This window comes from Globicephala melas, chromosome 6, assembly GCF_963455315.2.
Source record: "Globicephala melas chromosome 6, mGloMel1.2, whole genome shotgun sequence".
Classification (NCBI taxonomy): domain Eukaryota; kingdom Metazoa; phylum Chordata; class Mammalia; order Artiodactyla; family Delphinidae; genus Globicephala; species Globicephala melas.
Window position 1 is genome coordinate 112,728,724 of NC_083319.1, and position 19,404 is coordinate 112,748,127.

Sequence of the window (19,404 nt, forward strand, 5' to 3'; positions counted from 1 at the left end):
TATAAACCCAAATATACCAAACACAAATTCTTCATGTTACTCAAATTTTTGAAATGCCCTTCTGAACTTTAACTCACATGTCTCCCTCTCTCCAAGCAAAGACAAACATTTCTTCTAAAAAGCTTTTCTTCTCTTCTGCTTTAATTGAAAGGTCACTCATATTCAATATCCAGTCAAAACACATTTGTGCGAGATACACCAATGTAATAAGCAGGATGTAAAGAAAAGGCAATGACCACAGACAACCTTCGAGATGTGTGCTTGAGGACACGAGTGGAGAGACCAGTGGAGACAGCTGTTTGTTTGTTTTTAAACAGGATATTATTTCTTCACATTTTGGAGCTCACTGCTGCACCATTAATAATTACTCTAGCCCACATCCTAGTGAAATGTCCAGGGAACTTAAAACCTAACGAGCTCCCTACAGGTTCAGTTCCCTAAGTCCTCTGAAGAGTCCGCTACTGCCCCCTTGGGAGTCTCAGGTGAGGGTACAAACCATGGCCACCCGAGGGCGCACGCCCAGCACAGGTCACAGCAAGGAAGAAACAGCACTCACGGTCCTCCCTCCAGTCCCCAGGCGGCCACTGAACGCTGCCCACCTCCCACCAGGGCGAAGCCAAACACACATATCAAGTCACTGGGCATCTACTGGTAATCAAGTACTTTTCTAAGTCTTTATTCCTTTTACTACTTTACTCCAGTAAATATCTGAGGCTACCAAAGCATTTCCTCAAATGGTGAATTCTGACATCTCTGAAAGAGAAATTTGAAATAATAAAAATTAAATTGTAAGTGTTAAGAGCACGAACTCCATAGTCAGGCTCCACAGTCAGTAGTTGGTAAATTAAAAATGAACAAATTCTTGTTTTAATTAAATTGTACCCGGCTTTAGAAGGCAGACTGCTTATTTGGGGGAGGAGGGAGAGCAAATCTAACTTACTATTTTGTGTTTTTTTCCACCAACAGGATTGCAGACAACAGACTTAACTGAATTCTCTGATTCTCTGTTTAATATAATAGAATTTTACAATCAAGCTAGCACCCACATACTTAAAAGTCACAGATGTTTTCGTCTGTTTCATAAATATCTAAGAATCACTTAAACACGTCAAGGAAGTGGTCAAGGGAAGAAGGCCAAAATACGAAGCCTAAATGCTTTCAACTAATGTGAACTCTAGTCATTTACGCGCCAAGGTGTCAGAATCAAGTTAATGTCATAAACATTACTAATCTTCACAGTGTGCACATTAAAATCTGGGTGAATTTAATTTCTATAATATTTTCTAATAAATAAATTTTTGTACTTATAATGAATAAATAAAAATTAAAATCGTACTCCACAAATGTCAAGGTACAATAGCAAGTAAAGGAACTGCACTGGGTAGACAAATGCAGTTGAGACTGGGGAAACAGGAAGGGACTGGGCTGCCAAAGTCTAGAGCTAATAAGAAGGTCCCAGGAGCCCACTTTTCTTCTAGAAAATATCCACACCAACCTAGAAACCTCAGGGGAACTCTATGATATATCAAGTTTAAAGGTCTCCTAGAAGATCTCAGGCAAGACGAAGTCCTGTATCCCCTTAACGTGAATCTCTGATGTAACCTCAGGAGGTTAAAGACCCTTCGAGCTTCCCTAAGGTGCCAGAGAGCTCTGTGAGATGACACACCTTTCCCACTGGGCATCAGAAACCTCCTCCAGAGGAAAACAGCTGGTGAGATGCCCCACCCCAGGAGAAACACTGATCCGGAGAAACAGGAGTAAAACAATGTTACATTTGGGAAACACTCCGGAGGAGGAGAGGTGTCAGGCAAAGCAAAAACAAATGCAAATCTTTGTGAAATGCAGCTGAAACCAACGACACCAGGCCATCTAAACCTCCCTGAAATACAGGAGTGAGCCGCACTGGGGATGGACTCCAGACAGATTCTGGAGATCATTCAGAACACATTAAAATTGTAATCTGAATACAGAATGTATCCAATGTGATCCTTACACTAGGAGATTCTTCACTGATTAAGTCTATGGAACAGATGTTCGTCTGTCAAATAAACAACAGAAGACGCTTACCTCTCTTTTCTTGGCTTCATTTGTGCTGTACTTGGGAAAGAGGTAGGAAAAGATATTTCCACAGCAACAGGCAACGTGTACCAAGGGCCCTTCTTTCCCTAAACTCAAACCTGATGCCACAGCCAGTACTAATGTGATGGTTTTAATCATTAAAGTCCATTTTCCCAAGTAGCCTCTGATGATGAATCCACTCAAAATAGTTTTAATCTACAAAGGAAAGACCAAGGCAGCTTAATTTCCTGTAAGAAACGTGAGACCTTAACTAATAGATTACTCTCTTGTTTTACTCACCCTGCAAATTTTGATGGACAATGGAAAGATTCACAATTCATCTTCTGAAAGCTTGAACTGTTACGCTCTATGTAATAAATCTGTAACGTATTCTAATTCTCTTCCCCAGCAAGGATAGAAGGCAACCCTATCTCATGAACAAAACTAAAATACCAGGCCATGTTAAGGGGCAACAGATTTCAATGCAAGGGGTATAATTACATAACCAGCAAATGGTAAAGTGGGATATTTCTGTTACAGACATATAATAAATTTAGAAACATTTCAGACATTCTGTGTCAGAAATAAAGATATCTTGCCTTTAAAGATATCGTGCCTTCTCCGAGTACTGTAGTCATGTGTAATATTTTCCTATATATTAAGAAGGATGAGTGGCAACTGCTGAATACTACACAGCATTGCTCCTTATTAAAGATATTCTTAATTAATACAGCTTTAAAATCACTAAAATTGTTTTTAAAAGCAATGCACTAGAAAGAGCTAGTAACTTATTTGAGACAGAAAAATAAAAAGGGAAAAGAAAAGAAATAAGTTCACATCATGTTCAATCCTAAGTATATTCTTCTTTAAGTCACTGTTGATAAAAAATAAAACCCAGAAGTCTGTACTATGGACCCACTATGATCAAATATTTATTTTAAAGTACAAAAGGGTTATAAATGTTAACTGCCAAATTCAAGGATTATTAACTTATCTAATTAAAAGACAGTTATAAAAAGAAAATGAACGTAATCAAATCCAGTTCATATGAGCAAAACATCAGCTAAGTCACCAAAGAACTTGAGGCTGCAAGATACTTTCCAGGTTCTTGATGTTTAGCTCAGGGCTGATATTCGTTTAGTCATGTGCGAAATTAGTGGTGAGGAAAAAAAATCAACCTCCACAGCAAACAATGAAATGAGTATGGGGAAGAATTTCTTTCAACGATGTCTACTATCAGCTGACATTTAAAAAATTTTCTTTTTCATATTACAGACAAACCACTTCCCCAGAAAAACCACTACTTTTCCCCCCTACAGGCAAAAAGATAAGTATCACAACTGCAAAATGTTGATGACACTAAACACTGCATGGCTTACCTCTGGAATCCCAGAGCCACAGGCATACGGAGCAAACACCTTCACCAGGGAAACGGCAAGAAAGGCGAAACTCAAGGCCCAGAAGATGTACATTATGTAGTTCATGATGTACGAACCAGGACCCTAAGAAACAAACAGTTCAATAGCATGAACCTAATTTACGGGCGTCACTAATTCAAGTGCTTGCCACCTAAGCAGCTTGGGTAAAACTTGTAGAAGGCTCCTGGTTTACTGCCACAATAATAAAAGCTTTACATGAACGAAATATTTAAGTAGAGTCTAAAAACATATTTGTATACGTACCAAGGAGACCATCTATTTAATATTTTTCCTAGCTTCATCCTGATCCTCAAAGTCTTGTTGCCAAGAATCTCGGCTGCACTTCAATCTCCGCCAACCCACAAACCACTTTTTGGAAACAGTTGGTGAAGACAAAACTACCTTCACACTCAGATTTCATTTTGCTGCGATTCTCCTGAAGATTAAGTGAGAAACAGCATACTGCCCATCTCACCAGCAGATATATTATTTTTAGTGCTAAAATTCAGCTATGACAAAATTTAAAAAACATATCCATATCTTACCATGTAACCATGTATATATATATAAAATATAATATTCTAACTTCTGAAATGTTCTTTATAGAACATCAACAATAGTAAAATACTCATTTAAAAACTGTCATGCCACAAAGAAAAATCTCGGCATTTTTGCAAGATCTCTCCAGTTAGAAGGCTTATTTTCACTAACATTTTTCATAATTCATACTTCCCAAACCATTGTGATGTACTATGTTAATAGGCACTTTGTGGTTACACAGCTCCTACTGCACTTCTTTTCTACAATAAGAAATACATTTTACGTCATAATCCAGCAGATTTGTATGTGGCTATGCAGTTAATAGAAGAGCCTCTTGAAACAGTACCTACATTTTACTCACGGCAACGTATTCTCATATTTTCCATTCTATCCTATTACATTTCTTTCTTTATTTTCCTTTAATGCAGCTGCAGTCATCTAACATGGGATTAATTCTATAATTAAATGAATTGGAGACTCATTTCACGGTATCAATTATTAATTCACTTTGAGACAAAGCAAGACTCACCTCCGCTTGCCCTATGATTAATTCCGCCCAGGTTTTCCACTGTGGACATTTATCCCTCTCCTCAAATGTGGTTTCATTAGACCCCCAGCAACACTGTTCATGGTTGTACCACAGTGCACTAAGGCAGATGCCCTCTTTGAGGTCAGTCATCCAGTCGGCGGCGATGTCTATTAAACCAGCCAATGCCCCTGGAAAAAATGTTGGAGGTGGTGAAAACAGGCAGTCCATTTCTGGGGAGCCCAGAACTATCAGGTTAAAAGGGTCAAGGAAAGCTGGGGACTCCCTACAAATAAAGGGTCATAAAGAGAATACTACACAAATTTAAGATTTCAAATCGTATTAGAAATAAGTTTCTATTACTTTTTAAAAAGTGTAAATAGCTATTCTTTAAAATAAAACTGTTATTCTTTGCTTGAAATTAAAACTACTTACATCATTAAAATTCACTGTGATTTTTAAAATGTGTCGGAATCTTCCAAAGACAACCACCTGGCAGGAGGGGCTCATCTCAGGTTGTGAAGTCATAGTTTTTACTGGTGTCTTTTAATCTGAAACCTAATCCATAGATTTACAAAGGATCTCAAGCTCATTAAAATGGAATATTCGTTAGAATTAGTGAAACTCATGGCATTAATGAATTACTGTGACAGACTATCAGGTTTGTTTCTTTTTTTCTTTTAACAGAAAATCAAATATACCAAGATCATCTTACTGACAGAGTACAGAGAATACACAAATTTATGGTCAAAATCTAGGTCCTTCTCATATAAAAAGATCAATGGGTCACATAAACAGTGGCCAGCCAATAAGGGGTATCAGACTGCCTCTACTCTCTACACAAATTTTAACTTTCCCTTGTGTTCTTGGGGACAGAATCTTCCACAGTGGAAGCTGAAAGTCAGTAAAACAGCCCTTCGTGTTTGTTTTCACATCTTCAACTGCTATTAAAGTCTCACCCAGAGAGCCTCTGGGCGCGGTGCAGCCCACACGGAGCTTAAGTGTGGGCTCTGGCTGTGCCCTGCCGACTCTCTAGCTACATGACCTCGGTCAACTCGCTTAAGCTCTCTGTGCTTAGTCCCCTCGGCTGTTAAGACTCAGACAATAGGCCTGCCATGAGGTTTACACACACGTAAAGCTTTTGGAACAGTGTATGACACACAGGAAGCACTCAATAAATATTAGCTATTTACTGTGATGTTAACATTAAAATATACTTCACTGATCATCTGGTCCAAACCATGTGTTTTACAGATAAGGAAACAGAGCGAGAAAGGTCACGCCAACTGGATAGACACGTACGCTGGCAGAGCCAAGGCTAGAACTCTGCGCCTCCTGCCTCCTAGTCTTATATTTAAGAAGATTTTTTGGAAGGAAAGAAACAAATGCTTCTAAAAATCGAAAAGTACCTGAAAAACAACTGCAAGAAGGAGGGGAGAACTGTTTATTATCCTGTTAACCAAAAAAGGGTTACATTAAAAATTTTCTTTACCTGATGCCAATCCTGTTAGTGTTACTACTAGCCATCCTGACCACGCATCATACAAACTTTTTGTCATTTCCCATGCTGATTCTTTCTTTTTGCTGTTGATCTGAAATTAGAAATGTTTATGCTTCATTTTTCAAACTACGAGCAGAAGCCAGAGTTCTAGAATCTAACAATTTTCTCAGTTACTATACATGGAACAATACTTTCTAAACTAAATAATGGGATAAGTGAGTTTGGGGCAGAATCAGGAGGTCAGACACCTGCGACCCAGATGACAAGCATTTACCCAGAAATCTGTATTTTTAACAAGAACCACAGGATGAGAGCAAAGGGGTCCACAAACCACATAAAGTCTGACACAGACTGTGTTAAACTGAATCAATCTTAGCTGGTATACACCTTTTATATTAACAGAAATAAGACATTATAGCTTGAAATGTCTGCCATTCCCTGCTCGTTCTCTGCTTCTAGCAGTTAAGTGGAACATAATGGTCTTTAAAAGGTAAGGTCAGTGAGTAACAGTACTATGCCCATAAATGCAGTACAAAGCAGTCACGTGAATCAAGGGGCTGCCAAAAGGTGTAGGCCCGTAATATGCGAGAAAGGAGCACTCCACTCCCAGGGGAAGGGCCCCGTCACTGTGGAAGGCAGAGACGTCCTCTACCAATACAGAGCAGGGGCTAAGAGTCGCGGGACGGCAACAGATTGGACTTCCAGATCTCACTCTAAGACACAAGAGGGCAAGTCTCTCCTCTCTTCCCAAGAAACGATCCCTAACTTGCCCAAACCTCTTCTGTCCTACTACCACGGCTGCTTTACAAAGCCACATTCTCGGGCCAGGACTTCAGTGCTCCTTCATCCCACGGGAGGGCTACAGCCGGAATTCAATGATCTGGCCTATTTCAAACATTTGCTCTATTTCAAGCCACAAGGCTCCATTCAAAAGACTCAGTAAGTTCTAAACTGAATGCGGCAATTTTATTCCTTCTATGTTATAAGCAACCAATCACAGATATTAACCATTCTTTAGAATTGAAGGTAGGTCATTCCTTTCAAAAACAATAAACCTCATGTTGCTTCTTCCTCTAAGTAAGAATAACTGTAATGTTTAATGAGATATAACATTAAGTAAACATTTGAAAATCATCTAAATGTTCATCAATATAGTACTGGTTAAATAAACTGCAGTACATCTATGTCATGAAAAACTCTGTAGCCATTAAAAAAGAATGAGATAAATGCAGTGTCATTTGGGGGAGAAAAGCAAGGTATAAGTGTGTATAGGATGCTACCATTTATCTAAGAAAAATAAATAAATATATATGCTTGCATTTTAAAAAATAAAGGGACAAAACATAACATTGAAAGTGTGAATCATTACCTGTAAGAGGAGGAAGGCAATAAGTTGGGAAGCGCAGGGACTATAAAAGAAAGTAATTTGTATGTGTAACCCTAGTGGGTTAAACACTAAGGACAAAAAGTATCGCAAAAAAAGAAAACACTAAAACTCTTCAGTAAGCATATTGCTGGCGAGAGTGTTGGTAGCGTTATTCTGAAATAACACATCTGCTGTGTGTGTTGTGAGGAGAATCAATGCATGTGACGCTGAGATTCTGGGCTTGGCTGAAAGGAGATACAGGTTTAAGGACTACAAGTCAAATGAAAGCCCTACAGCATTTAATTTAAATTAGAAGGTTCCTCTAAACTTAAGAGGCTAGAAACAATGGCCAGCCTGCAAGCAGTAAGAGCCTCCAGCGCTCAGGATGCCTGTGTACCATTTTCCTTCAAAGGAACCAGAGCTCCTTGGAGAGGTCCAGGTTCGGTGCAGGAAACGTGTAACATGAGCCAGGATTATCTTGTCTTCCCAGAATACATCAAAGTCTACTAAGCACGGGCCAAAGGACTCACACACCAACCTAAATAAGCTGCCACTGGTCAGAAATGGAATAACATGGGCATCAATAAGGATAATAATTGTGATGATTAAAGCACATCAAATATGTTTAGACCCATGAAGATACAGAAACAGCAACCAAACAAGCAAACCAAAACCTCACTGGTCAACTCTGAGGATGCTAGGGAGCCATGAGGTGTCAAACCTCCTCCCTTCTCTGAACAACCTGAACTTGAGGGAATCCAGGTAACTGGTGTGGGAAGGTTCTCTTTATAGAAAAAGTCAAGCTAATAAATAAAAACGGAATGAGAATTAGATTGCTACCATCCTGCGAAATACTGACATAAATATTTGAAATGATATAATGCTGAATTTGCTTCAAAATAAGCCGGGGGAGGGGGCAGCTTCCCTAGTGGCGCAGTGGTTGAGAGTCCGCCTGCCGATGCAGGGGACACGGGTTCGTGCTCCCGTCCGGGAAGATCCCACATGCTGCAGAGCGGCTGAGACCATGAGCCGTGGCCACTGAGCCTGCGCGTCCGGAGCCTGTGCTCCGCAACGGGAGTGGCCACAACAGTCAGAGGCCCGTGTACCGCAAAAAAATAAAAATAAGCTGGGGTAGGAGGGCTACAAGGATAATTAAAAGTTTAGGGGAAAAAGGAATCAGATAGCTATACGCACTAATATAGAAACTTTTCTTTTTTTTTAATTTGATGCTTTAAGAACAACAGTAAGAACATCTACGTGTAGAACTTTCCAGCTTTAACAGAGTTTTATGCTTATATAAGCATATATTAAAGCACTGAAAATGATATTTGACTTACTTAGAAAGAGATGATTGATGTGAATAGCTAGGACACTCACTGACTACTTCACTTACTGTTATATTATTTGAAATGTTTTCAAGGACCATGGACTACTTTCATAACCAGAGAAAAAAAGGGATGTGTTGTGGTTTTAGTTTCAGTTTTCTCTATAATTTTATAAACACGGTATCTATGGACCCTTTCCTACCCCTCACTTGAGAACACACTTAAACCCTCCCTGAATATGTCAGTGACTCTGTAAAGTAATATAATTCCAAGTATAACTGTGTTTACCTAACAATCACACAAGGTATGGAATTTATAGTGTGTGTGATTTAGGCACACTGGATTAAAACAGTGGTTCTCGGGGGCTTCCCTGGTGGTGCAGTAGTTAAGAATCCACCTGCCAATGCAAGGGACATGGGTTCGAGCCCTGGCCAGGGAAGATCCCACGTGCCGCGGAGCAACTAAGCCCGTGCACCACAACTACTGAGCCTGTGCTCTAGAGCCTACGAGCCATGACTACTGAGCCCATGTGCTGCAACTACTGAAGCCTGAGCACCTAGAGCCCATGCTCCGCAACAAGAGAAGCCACCGCAATGAGAAGCCCACGCACCTCAACGAAGAGTAGCCCCCGCTCACCGCAACTAGAAAAAGCCTGCGTGCAGCAACAAAGACCCAGCACAGCCAAAAATAAAAATTAAAATTAGAAAAAAATTTAAAAAAAAAAAACAAAAAACAGTGGTTCTCATGGTGTGGCCCAGACACCCTGTGTGTCCCTGAGACCTTTTCTCAGGGGTCTTCATGGTCAAAGCTATTTTCATAGTAATATTAAAACACGATGTGCCTTTTTCACCATGTTGATGCTTTCACTGACAACGCAAAAGCGATAACATAACTGCTGGGTCCTCAGCAGAGTCAAGGCGGTGGCATCCAAACACCCTGGCAGTCATCACATTCTTCACTGCCACTTAGAGCTAAAAGGTAAGTTAAGTGCCATTTTCACTTTGAAATGTCTTTGAGGAAGCAGTAAAAAGTATTGCGCCCAGTCTACTGAGGCTTCCTAACATTGCGTGTGATGACTGAAGTATACACACAGCACTTCCGACGCACACTGAAGCCAGAGGCGAGGCCTTGAGGAAAAGCACCTGTGCGATCTACTTGAGCTGCAAAACAAACCACTTCCATGGAACACCCATATTACTTGAAAGAAAACCACCAAGCCATGGTTTTTCAGACTTGGAAATTTGACAGGTATTTTTCTCAAAAATGAACCAAGTAAGCCTGTCATTTCAAGTAAAATGTGTATTTGTTTCCAATGATAGAATTTGAGCTTTCAAGTAAAAATGAATGTTAGAAAACTTGTAGCCATCACTATAAGAATGACAGATCCCAGTCCTTAAAGACGTTTCTGAGGAGATCAGGGTTGATATTAACAAATGTGCCTTTTTTGATATTGTATAATGATATGGTGTAATGAAAGTGTCAACTATTGAAAGAACTGCATGAATCAATGATTCACTATTTTTCTCTTTCTTTCTTATTTTTTTTTTTTACTATTTTTCAAAGGATCATGGCATAATATTACAAAATCATCCATTCAAAGTTCAACAGGAACCAAGAGATTTTAATGTAATAGGAGACAAAAAGTTCATTGATACAGTTTCAGATTACACAGTGCATCTAACCTTTAAGAAACTACCACTTGTCACTGTCACTGTCATGCAGTATCAAAGAATATCCACAATGATCTGAAAAGGTTATTAAAATACTCCTGGCTTTTCCAACTACACATCTGTGTGAGGCTGGATTTTCTTCACGTACTTCAATCAAAACATAGCACAACAGATTGCAGCAGCAGATATGAGAAACCAGCAGTTTTCAGTAAACCAGACAACAATGAATGATTTATAAAGATGTAATACAATGTCACTCTCTCATTAAATATTTTTTATTTTGGAAAATAGTTATTTTTCATAAAAATATGGTTTTTTATGTTAACATGTAATGGGTTTGTTATTGTTATTTTTAAATGAATTAATATTTTTGAAATTTCTCAGTTTTAGTATCTAATATGGTATTACCTCTTATTTTCAGTTACACTCCATTTATAATGTTCCCAGAAAAGGTAAATATTGACTGATTAATCTCAGAAGCAGTACTTTTCATAAACAATATAATCTAAGTCCAACTTTAGGTTTAATACACATATATACATTATTATGAAAGGTAATACCTAATTTGTACAAGCCATTATTTCATTTACAAGTAACTTTCAGAGCTCAAATTTGCAAAGGGCCTTTTAGAATTTGGAATTTTATTTTCAAGAGATTTTTTTTTTCTCTTTTAAAATTATTTTTGGATTACACTGTATCAGTAAGGCACAATTGACAACAAAAAAGTTAACATAAGTTGTAGTTTTTAGCAAAAGCCATTCTTTTTTTGATTAGTGATTCATTACAACGTTCAATATGCCCTATACTGGACTCAATTTGAGAAACATCTCAAAATGTAAAACCAAGAAAGGAGATAAAAGAAAACAGCAAAACCCCGGGAAACTATCTCCCCAGTAAGCTGCTTCTTTTTCCAACAACTGAAATTATGTAATACGTCTCCTCTTTTGCCGTAGCTGCTGTGCTGCTCAAAGTCAGATATCATGCTGACTGCTACATCTTGAACTTGGCTTCATCCTCCCTCAATTCACATGCCGCGTTTTCCCTTTCCTTCCTGCTTTGTCTTACTATACTTCTTTGATTTTAAGCTACTTCAAATCCTTTCCAGAAAGACATGGGATATAAATAAACGTTTAAAAAATTACATAGAGAAAAAACATATTACTTATAAAATGTAGGAATTTACTTGAATGTACTTTTAATGTATAACATATTTTGGCAGGTCAAGATCACATATTAGTAAATGATCTGATTGTGCACTGTCATTTTAAAGATTACTGAAAACACTCACCCGTCTATGCCTTTCCCTGTCTTTACATCTCTCCCGCACCCAATCAATGGTGTGGAAATCGTCATAGGTACCCACACCGGGGATGGGTTCATCCAGAAGGTCCAGCAGGTGGGTGGAACTGCTGATGCTGCCTCCGTTTGTCATTGTGTAATGAGTTCCTACAAAGCAAAAAGGGGACAATGAGTGTGTTCTGTGAGACACAATGGTGAACTATGCTGCCTCCTCAGCAGTTCATTAGGGATTCATAAAGAAATAGTTATCACTCGAAATAATTACACTAAAACAGAGGCAGGAAAGCATTAGAAAAATTCATCTGAGACTTGGAAATAGGCAAAAAGACTATGACATGTCCTTTCCAACTCACACACGATCCCCTAAACTAGCTTTGTCATCAAGCTGGTTCCCTCATTAGAGTTAAATAAATACTTGACAAGTGTCCACTATGTAACAGACTTGAAGGTACAAGGAAGGAGACAAAGACAATTCACAAAAAATAAAAACTGGCTATTAAATTTGAAAAGAAGTTCAATCTAACACAGAAAAATAAATGCAGATAAAACCTAAAATAGCATTTTCCTCTATCAGATTGGTAAAGATTAAAAAAGCTGGCTAACGCACTGAGTTGGCAAAGTTATGGGGAAAAGAGGTCCTGCCACAAAAGCATTAGTTTCAGTATAAACTTGTATAATCTCTTTGGGCAGGCAAAGCTACACAGACAATCTCCAACCCAGCGGCCATATATCTAGGAATTCTTCCTGCACTTATCCTTGTACAAGTCCATAAATCATGCACAGTGTGGGGAGAACATCTTACTAGTGCTCCAGAAAGTAGGCAAAAACAAATGCCAGATGCTTATGATCTAAAAGAGGGGTCAGCAAAAGAGCCAGAGAGTATATCTTTTAGGCTTTGGAGGCCGTATAGTCAGAACTACTCAACTTTGCCACGGTAGCACAAAAGAAGGCATAGACAATATATAAATGAATGAATATGGCTGTGTTTCAATAATAGTTTATTTACAGGTGAAGAGCGAGATCTGACCGCTGACCCTATTTTCAAGTGCAGATCAGCATGTTTAATTTGAAAGTCATTTAGTAAAATTTATTTTGGTTTAAAAGTTACGCTTACATGTATATTTAAATACAGAGAAAACAGTATGAAGAGATATGAAACAACATGTTAATAATGGTTACCTCTGACAAGTAGATTTGTTAGAAAAAGCAGAGAAGGAACTTTGTCTGCATAACCCTTGTAGGTATATAAGTATACCTATCAATATCAATGGAAATTACTTTTCTAAATAAACACACACACTATTAATAGGGATGTGAACGGGACTGAGAATAAAGGAATCCTAATGGATCTAACAATTAGATAAGTGAAAAGAGCAACAAACTGCTACCAAAAGGCCCAGATGCTAGCCTTAGACAGCTAAGTCACTTTGGACAACTCATCTTCAAATATTAAGCATCTAAATGATATATGTTATATATCATTTTGTTATACCTTATAACAAAGACGTATAAGCAAAGAAGCATTTGGAATTTTTCTAAAGCCCTAAAAATTTAGAAAAGCTGGTACATAATTTCAAACAGGTGATCTTAGCATAAGTGATTACAGATTACATCTTCAAATTATGTAGCAGTAATATAGATTTTATGCCAAAAATAATCATGTAAAAGTGTATCATTTTAATAAAATGTACTAACTGATACAGAATATAAGGAGTGGCACTATACTAATGTTTAAACAAACACTATAAAAAGAAACCCAAGAAAGCAGTTTATTTTATTCTGTGGCTTTTAAGGAATGGAGCGAAATTTCCAGACCACTCTTGCAGTCTGATGGTTTGAACTGACTTGTTCTCTTTCGTTTACAAAGAAACTATCATAAATGTTAAGTCATTCACCAAAGGATCACGTGGCAAAGCCAGCATCTGAACTTCCCCCTCGCTATAAACAACGCCTAGTTTAGAGCAGGAGGGGGTCTTGAAGCAGTGGGGCGGTGGGAGGGAGAGACACACACAGCCACCATGCCAAGACAGGGACTCATTTTGTTACTGTTCAGACAGAAACCAAACGGACGTCACTGTGGGTTGCAAGCTCTGTTTCTTGATCATTCAAAGAGGCAGTATTAGGAACAAGCATTAACACAAAAAGGGTTAGTATTTCAAACAATGTAATAAGTACTTAATATTGTGCTAATAAACTTAATGTCTCTTTACTTCTACCAGATAGAACAGAGTTCTCTCTTACCTCCCCAGTTAATACATTTGTGCTTGCCTTGGAAAGGTGTAAAACTGCTAAAAGGAGAGGAGTGTACTGATTTCAGTGTTTTGGCAGAAGCCCTCCGGGAATAAATAATTCACCGTTTTGGCTGAGGGTTTAAAGGCCCAAGTCCTGCAATGGCCCATGCTTGCTTACATAAAACATCTGCTCTAAACCTTCCTCTTCAGCCTTTACATACACACTAGCTCTTTCTTCCTCCCTCTATCCTGACTTTACTTACTAATTTCCACTTTGTGAAAGCTAACTGAAAGGCCACAACTTTTCTTAAGAAAAAGCGACAGGAGAGTAAAAATAATAAGAGCATGTATAATATCTTGATGAATTTCAGAAATCTGACTCCGCTTTCTGTACGATAATACTAAAATTGGTCACTGTGAGGATGGATTTTGGAGGGAAGCACCAAAGCCTCTATACCATTTAGGAAGATTTCTGGGGGGCTCTGCCCAAAACGCATAATCAGCACTACAAATCCAAGCTGAGGGAAATTCTGCAAGATAAATGGTTTGCATTCTTCAACAATGTCAAAGTCACGAAAGACAAAGCATGACTGAGGAGCGCCTCTAGATTAAAGGAGACCAAAGAGACAGCCACAGAACATGACATGTGCGCTGGACGAGCACAGCAGGTCTGGGACAGACATGTTTGCGCTTCTGTATTAAAGGACACAGGGCAACAAGCAGCATATCTGAAAACAGCCTGTAGCTCTAATTACAGTACTGTATCAATGTCAATTTTCTGAGTTTGAAAACTGTACTTAGCTATACATAAGCTATATATCCTTCCATAAGGAAATACACACTGAAGTATTTAGAGGTTAAAGCGTATCACGTCTGCATCTTACCCTTATAGAGTTCAGGAAAAAATTACGTGGTAATTATATGCACCACATACATATAAATGGCCATATAGATTATGTATTACACAAAAAACAGTAGATATAACAGCAAGAGAACAAGACACAGGATGAACAAATGTGGTAAAATGTTAACATTTCAGGAACCTGGGTGAAGGGTATATGGGATTCTCTGCACTATTTTTCAACATCTCTAAGTCTGAAATTAAAAGAAAAAAATTTTTTAAGTCTACTGTGATATATTTTGCAAACTTGAAACTTTTCCCCTATTTGCCCTTATGTGGGTAGAGTTGAAGAGACATGAAGTACTGATCTTTATTATTATCTTCTATGAAAAATCAAAAGCAAAATTTCTATAGCATCTAACAAGCATGCACACAATATGTCACCAGCCCCAGGATGAGAATTCCCAACCGTCTGCACCATGCGGGTACTAAGCAAACACAGATTGTATCCCTCCAACAGGCTTCTGAGCTAGGGAGGGGCGGGGAGAGACCACTATGCCTAATGTCGGAGGCAGCACCACACACACATCCACAGAAGCCCTGTGTCTTGCCTCAGTGACTTTCAAATCATTAGTCTGGAGAAACTACCCTGACATCTAACTTACATAACTACACAGTAATTCAAAAGTCCTGAAAGTCAGATATAAAGTATTCAACTTTTTAAACCAGAGGACCCTGTGCACCAATGATCTATGTTTTGGGACTTTTATGTGTGTCCCTTGGAATTTCTGGGGCCGCCACTGCACATTTTAGGATAGGAATTAGCCAGAGCAGTTTGTGTCCCCAGCAGACTATTTGAAGTCACTCTGTCCTCTCATGCCTATTTGCTTCTACCTGACACAGCAATGCTGTTTGAAAAAAGCGGAGTATGGGAGAAATGCTGATTGGTCTTGGTTTTGGAGGAGCCCAAAGAAACAGAGATTCACTGTTTCGCCTCTAAATTATTCCGAAAAGAGGTTTGAGTCCTTCTTGTGACTCTTGCTATCAAATCGGCTTAGAAAGTAACCAAGATGGATTTTGCTATGAAAGTAAAATAACACCTTTTTGCTAGTTGATTACAATATTTCTCTGGCTCTGATAAATATAATTAAAAGGAATCTCCCGGAAGAAAAAGGCAGACATTTCTTTTTTTTTCTTTTTTTGGCTGTGCCACGTGGCATGCGGGTTCTTAGTTCCCCCACCAGGGATAGAACCCATGCCCCTTGCAGTGGAAGCACGGAATCTTAAACACTGGACCACCAGGGAAGTCCCAAAACGCAGACATTTCAATCTGGCTTTAACCTCTCTCCTTTCATCCTGTTTCTTACTGGGTTATTATTAACAAATGAAAGATATACCATATTGAATGCAAAATCAATTAACATATTTTTTATGTTTAAAGTCTGCTTTGGACTTCTCTGGTGGCGCAGGGGTTAAGAATCCGCTTGCCAATGCAGGGGACACAGGTTCGAGCCCTGGTCCGGGAGGATCCCACATGCCGCGGAGCAACTAAGCCCGTGCGCCACAACTACAGAGCCTGTGCTCTAGAACCCACGAGCCACAACTACTGAGCCCACATGCCACAACTACTGCAGCCCGCACGCCTAGAGCCCGTGCTCCGCAACAAGAGAAGCCACTGCAATGAGAAGCCCACGCATCACAACGAAGAGTAGCCCCTGCTCGCCGCAACTAGAGAAAGCCCGCACGCAGCAAAGAAGACCCAACGCAGTCAAAAATAAATAAATAAATAAATTTATTTTTTTTTAAAGTCTGCTTTACTATTGCTAAATAAAATTCAAGAATCAGCTATTAAAAAAAAAAGATTCACACTTTTACGTTAGTATGTGTGTGACATCGTTACATGCATTTTCTTTTATAGTTTGTTCTGCCAAACGTGGAAATCTGAATAGTACATAGAAGGAGAAAAGGAAAGACTTTCTGTCCTATTCTAAACTGGGTAGGGAACATTCATTTCTAACAGGATCACAGAAATGCCTATATATCCCACAGTACGAGTAATTTTAAAGGTATTATGTTTCCTAACAATAACAATGGTTTTTAAATGTTCCTAATTATCATTTCTTTGTGTATAGTTCACTGCAACCTAGATTCGTTTAAAGTTTAACTTACATATGATAAAATGAGATGAACACAAATAAATTATATTTGTGTGTTAATAAAATTCTTAGAAGCAACTGTGTAAGTTATCCAGCTTCCCCTCTCCACTTCACCTTATGCATGAATGTAGCACATACCTTGCAGGTAATGCCACAAGCACAAATTAAAGTTCTCTCATATGTGGGACTTCCCTGGTGGTCCAGCAGTTAAGACTCCGTGCTCCCGGACTTCCCTGGTGGTGCAGTGGTTGAGAATCCGCCTGCCAATGCAGGGGACACGGGTTCGACCCCTGCTCCTGGAGGATCCCACATGCCGCAGAGCAGCTAAGCCTGTGCGCCACAACTACTGAGCCTGTGCTCTAGAGCCCGCGAGCCACAACTACTGAGCCCACGTGCCACAAGTACTGAAGCCCAGGTGCCTACAGCCCGTGCTCCGCAACAAGAGAAGCCACTGCAATGAGAAGCCTGTGCACCACAACAAAGAGTAGCCCCCACTCGAGGCAACTAGAGAAAGCCCATGCGCAGCAGCGAAAACCCAATGCAGCCAAAACTAAATAAAATAATTTATTAAAAAAAATTTTAAAACTCCGCGCTCCCAATGCAGGGGGCCTGGGTTCGATCCCTGCTCAGGGAACTAAGATCCCACATGCCACAACTACTGAGCCTGCACGCCGCAACGAAGAGCCCACGTCCTGCAATGAAGATCCAGTGAGGCCACAATAAATAAATAAATAATAAATTTTAAAGTTCTCTCATATGTTAAGCACATCTCTCTTTCTTTCCTAAAATATTATTTTAAGGGTTGGCTAATTAGGAAATTATAACATGACTTTCCTAAAGCTGTTCTCTGTCCAGAAGACAAAGAGGTCGACAGGATGAAATAAAGGGGTGAGGCCGCACTTCCCCGACAAGGCCTCTCTTTGCCTCAGTGAAAACTCTTGTTATAGGTGCATGAACACAAAATGACATGATTTACTTGGACCTCCCATTTCTCAAAGCATGTGCAGCTCTCACTGATCTATCTGTGGAGACAGTAGCAGAGACGTACCAGGACACCTTTTGGAAATACTACTCATCAGGTTCCTTATCCGACACGATCTCCTCGTCCTCTCCACACGTGTGCCCCACCAGTTCAGGAAACACCCACCACCACAGGGAAAGAAACACACAGCAGAACACAGAAAACAACATTCAGCACTGTGGCTTCTTTCACTGTGGGAAAAAAAGTTAAGAACAAGAAAAAGATTAAAAATTTAAAAATTAATTGGAAAAGAGGATGACTAGGTACACGTATGTTCATTGTATATACTGTTTTTAATGCAAACTAACCTAAATGATACAGTACATCACAACAGTTATAGTAGTCTGAAGCCCTTTGAAAATGATATGCATATGCGTTTAATGACATGAGATGGTTTTTAGAAAGTATGTTGAGTAATGAAAATATGCTAAAAGCTTATAAATAAATGTGGCTAACTAGATCTTATCTTTTTTTCTTGTATAAAATGTTAAAAGCTGAAACCAGTTGCCAGTTTAACTATTTTAAACTCTCTTGTTTACTCAATTCCCTCTCCTTGCTTCTCCCACAAACCTTATGTAACTGTGTAGAATTGCTTCTTCATCTGTTCTTTTTTCAACCCAAGGCTTATTGCAGAAACTCTCTTTTTTACTTAAAACATTTTGAAACCCAGAAACCCACTGCTTACAACTCAAAGGTATTGGCTTTTAAGACTTTGCCTTTTACGTGGGTTTCAAAAGCCTGAGTTGGAAACTCAGCCCCTGCTCGCTGCAACTCGAGAGAGCCCACACACAGCAACGAAGACCCAGTGCAGCCAATAAATAAATAAATAAGTAAATATATTAAAAAAGGAAATACAATTAAAAAATAAAATAAAATGTATGCCCAATGACCAACCTTTCCGTAAAATGGACTTCATATAATTTAAATATCACCAACAATATTTCATAGTTCAAATATCACTAACACTAAAATATCAATACCTCAGCAAGTAGGAAAATTTATCCAATCAATGAGCTGTAACTGGTTTGCAGCTTTCTTGCAAAAATAACTTTATTGATAAGAGGACTTTTTGCCTTATTTTTTCCCCAGACACAAAAGCATACCTATGTAAACACAACTTTATTATTTATTAACATCTATAATCTAAACAAAGAGTTTTTAAATTATCTGTCGGAAAATTTTAATTTATGTTATTTATTTTGTTTTGGTTTTGGGTTTTGTATTGAAGTATAGTTGATTTACAATGTTACGTTAGTTTCAGGTGTACAGCAAAGTGATTCAGTTATACATATATATCTATTCTTTTTCAGATTCTTTTCCCTTATAGGTTATTACAAAATATTGAGTAGACTTCTCTGTGCTATACAGTAGGTCCTTGTTGGTTATCTATTTTATATATAGTACTGTGTATATGTTAATCCCAAACTCCTCATTTATTCCCCCTGCTTTCCC

At 38.8% G+C, this 19,404-nt stretch overlaps 1 protein-coding gene across 5 annotated transcripts in view; it reads right to left on the reverse strand.

Moving 5' to 3' along the window:
- CLCN3 (chloride voltage-gated channel 3) overlaps positions 1-19,404 on the reverse strand; it is an 83,299-nt gene that overhangs the window by 20,173 nt on the left and 43,722 nt on the right. For 4 of the 5 annotated variants that reach the window (XM_060301359.1, XM_030845222.2, XM_030845225.2 and 1 more), the window contains 5 exons: positions 11,693-11,850; positions 6,035-6,134; positions 4,546-4,733; positions 3,438-3,560; positions 2,068-2,274 (listed from right to left, as the gene is read on the reverse strand). In XM_060301359.1, the coding sequence (XP_060157342.1) occupies positions 2,068-2,274; positions 3,438-3,560; positions 4,546-4,733; positions 6,035-6,134; positions 11,693-11,850 (776 nt within the window). Of the gene's footprint in view, positions 1-2,067; positions 2,275-3,437; positions 3,561-4,545; positions 4,734-6,034; positions 6,135-11,692; positions 11,851-19,404 lie in introns of those variants that run through there. The other variant, XM_060301360.1, reaches the window with a different exon arrangement.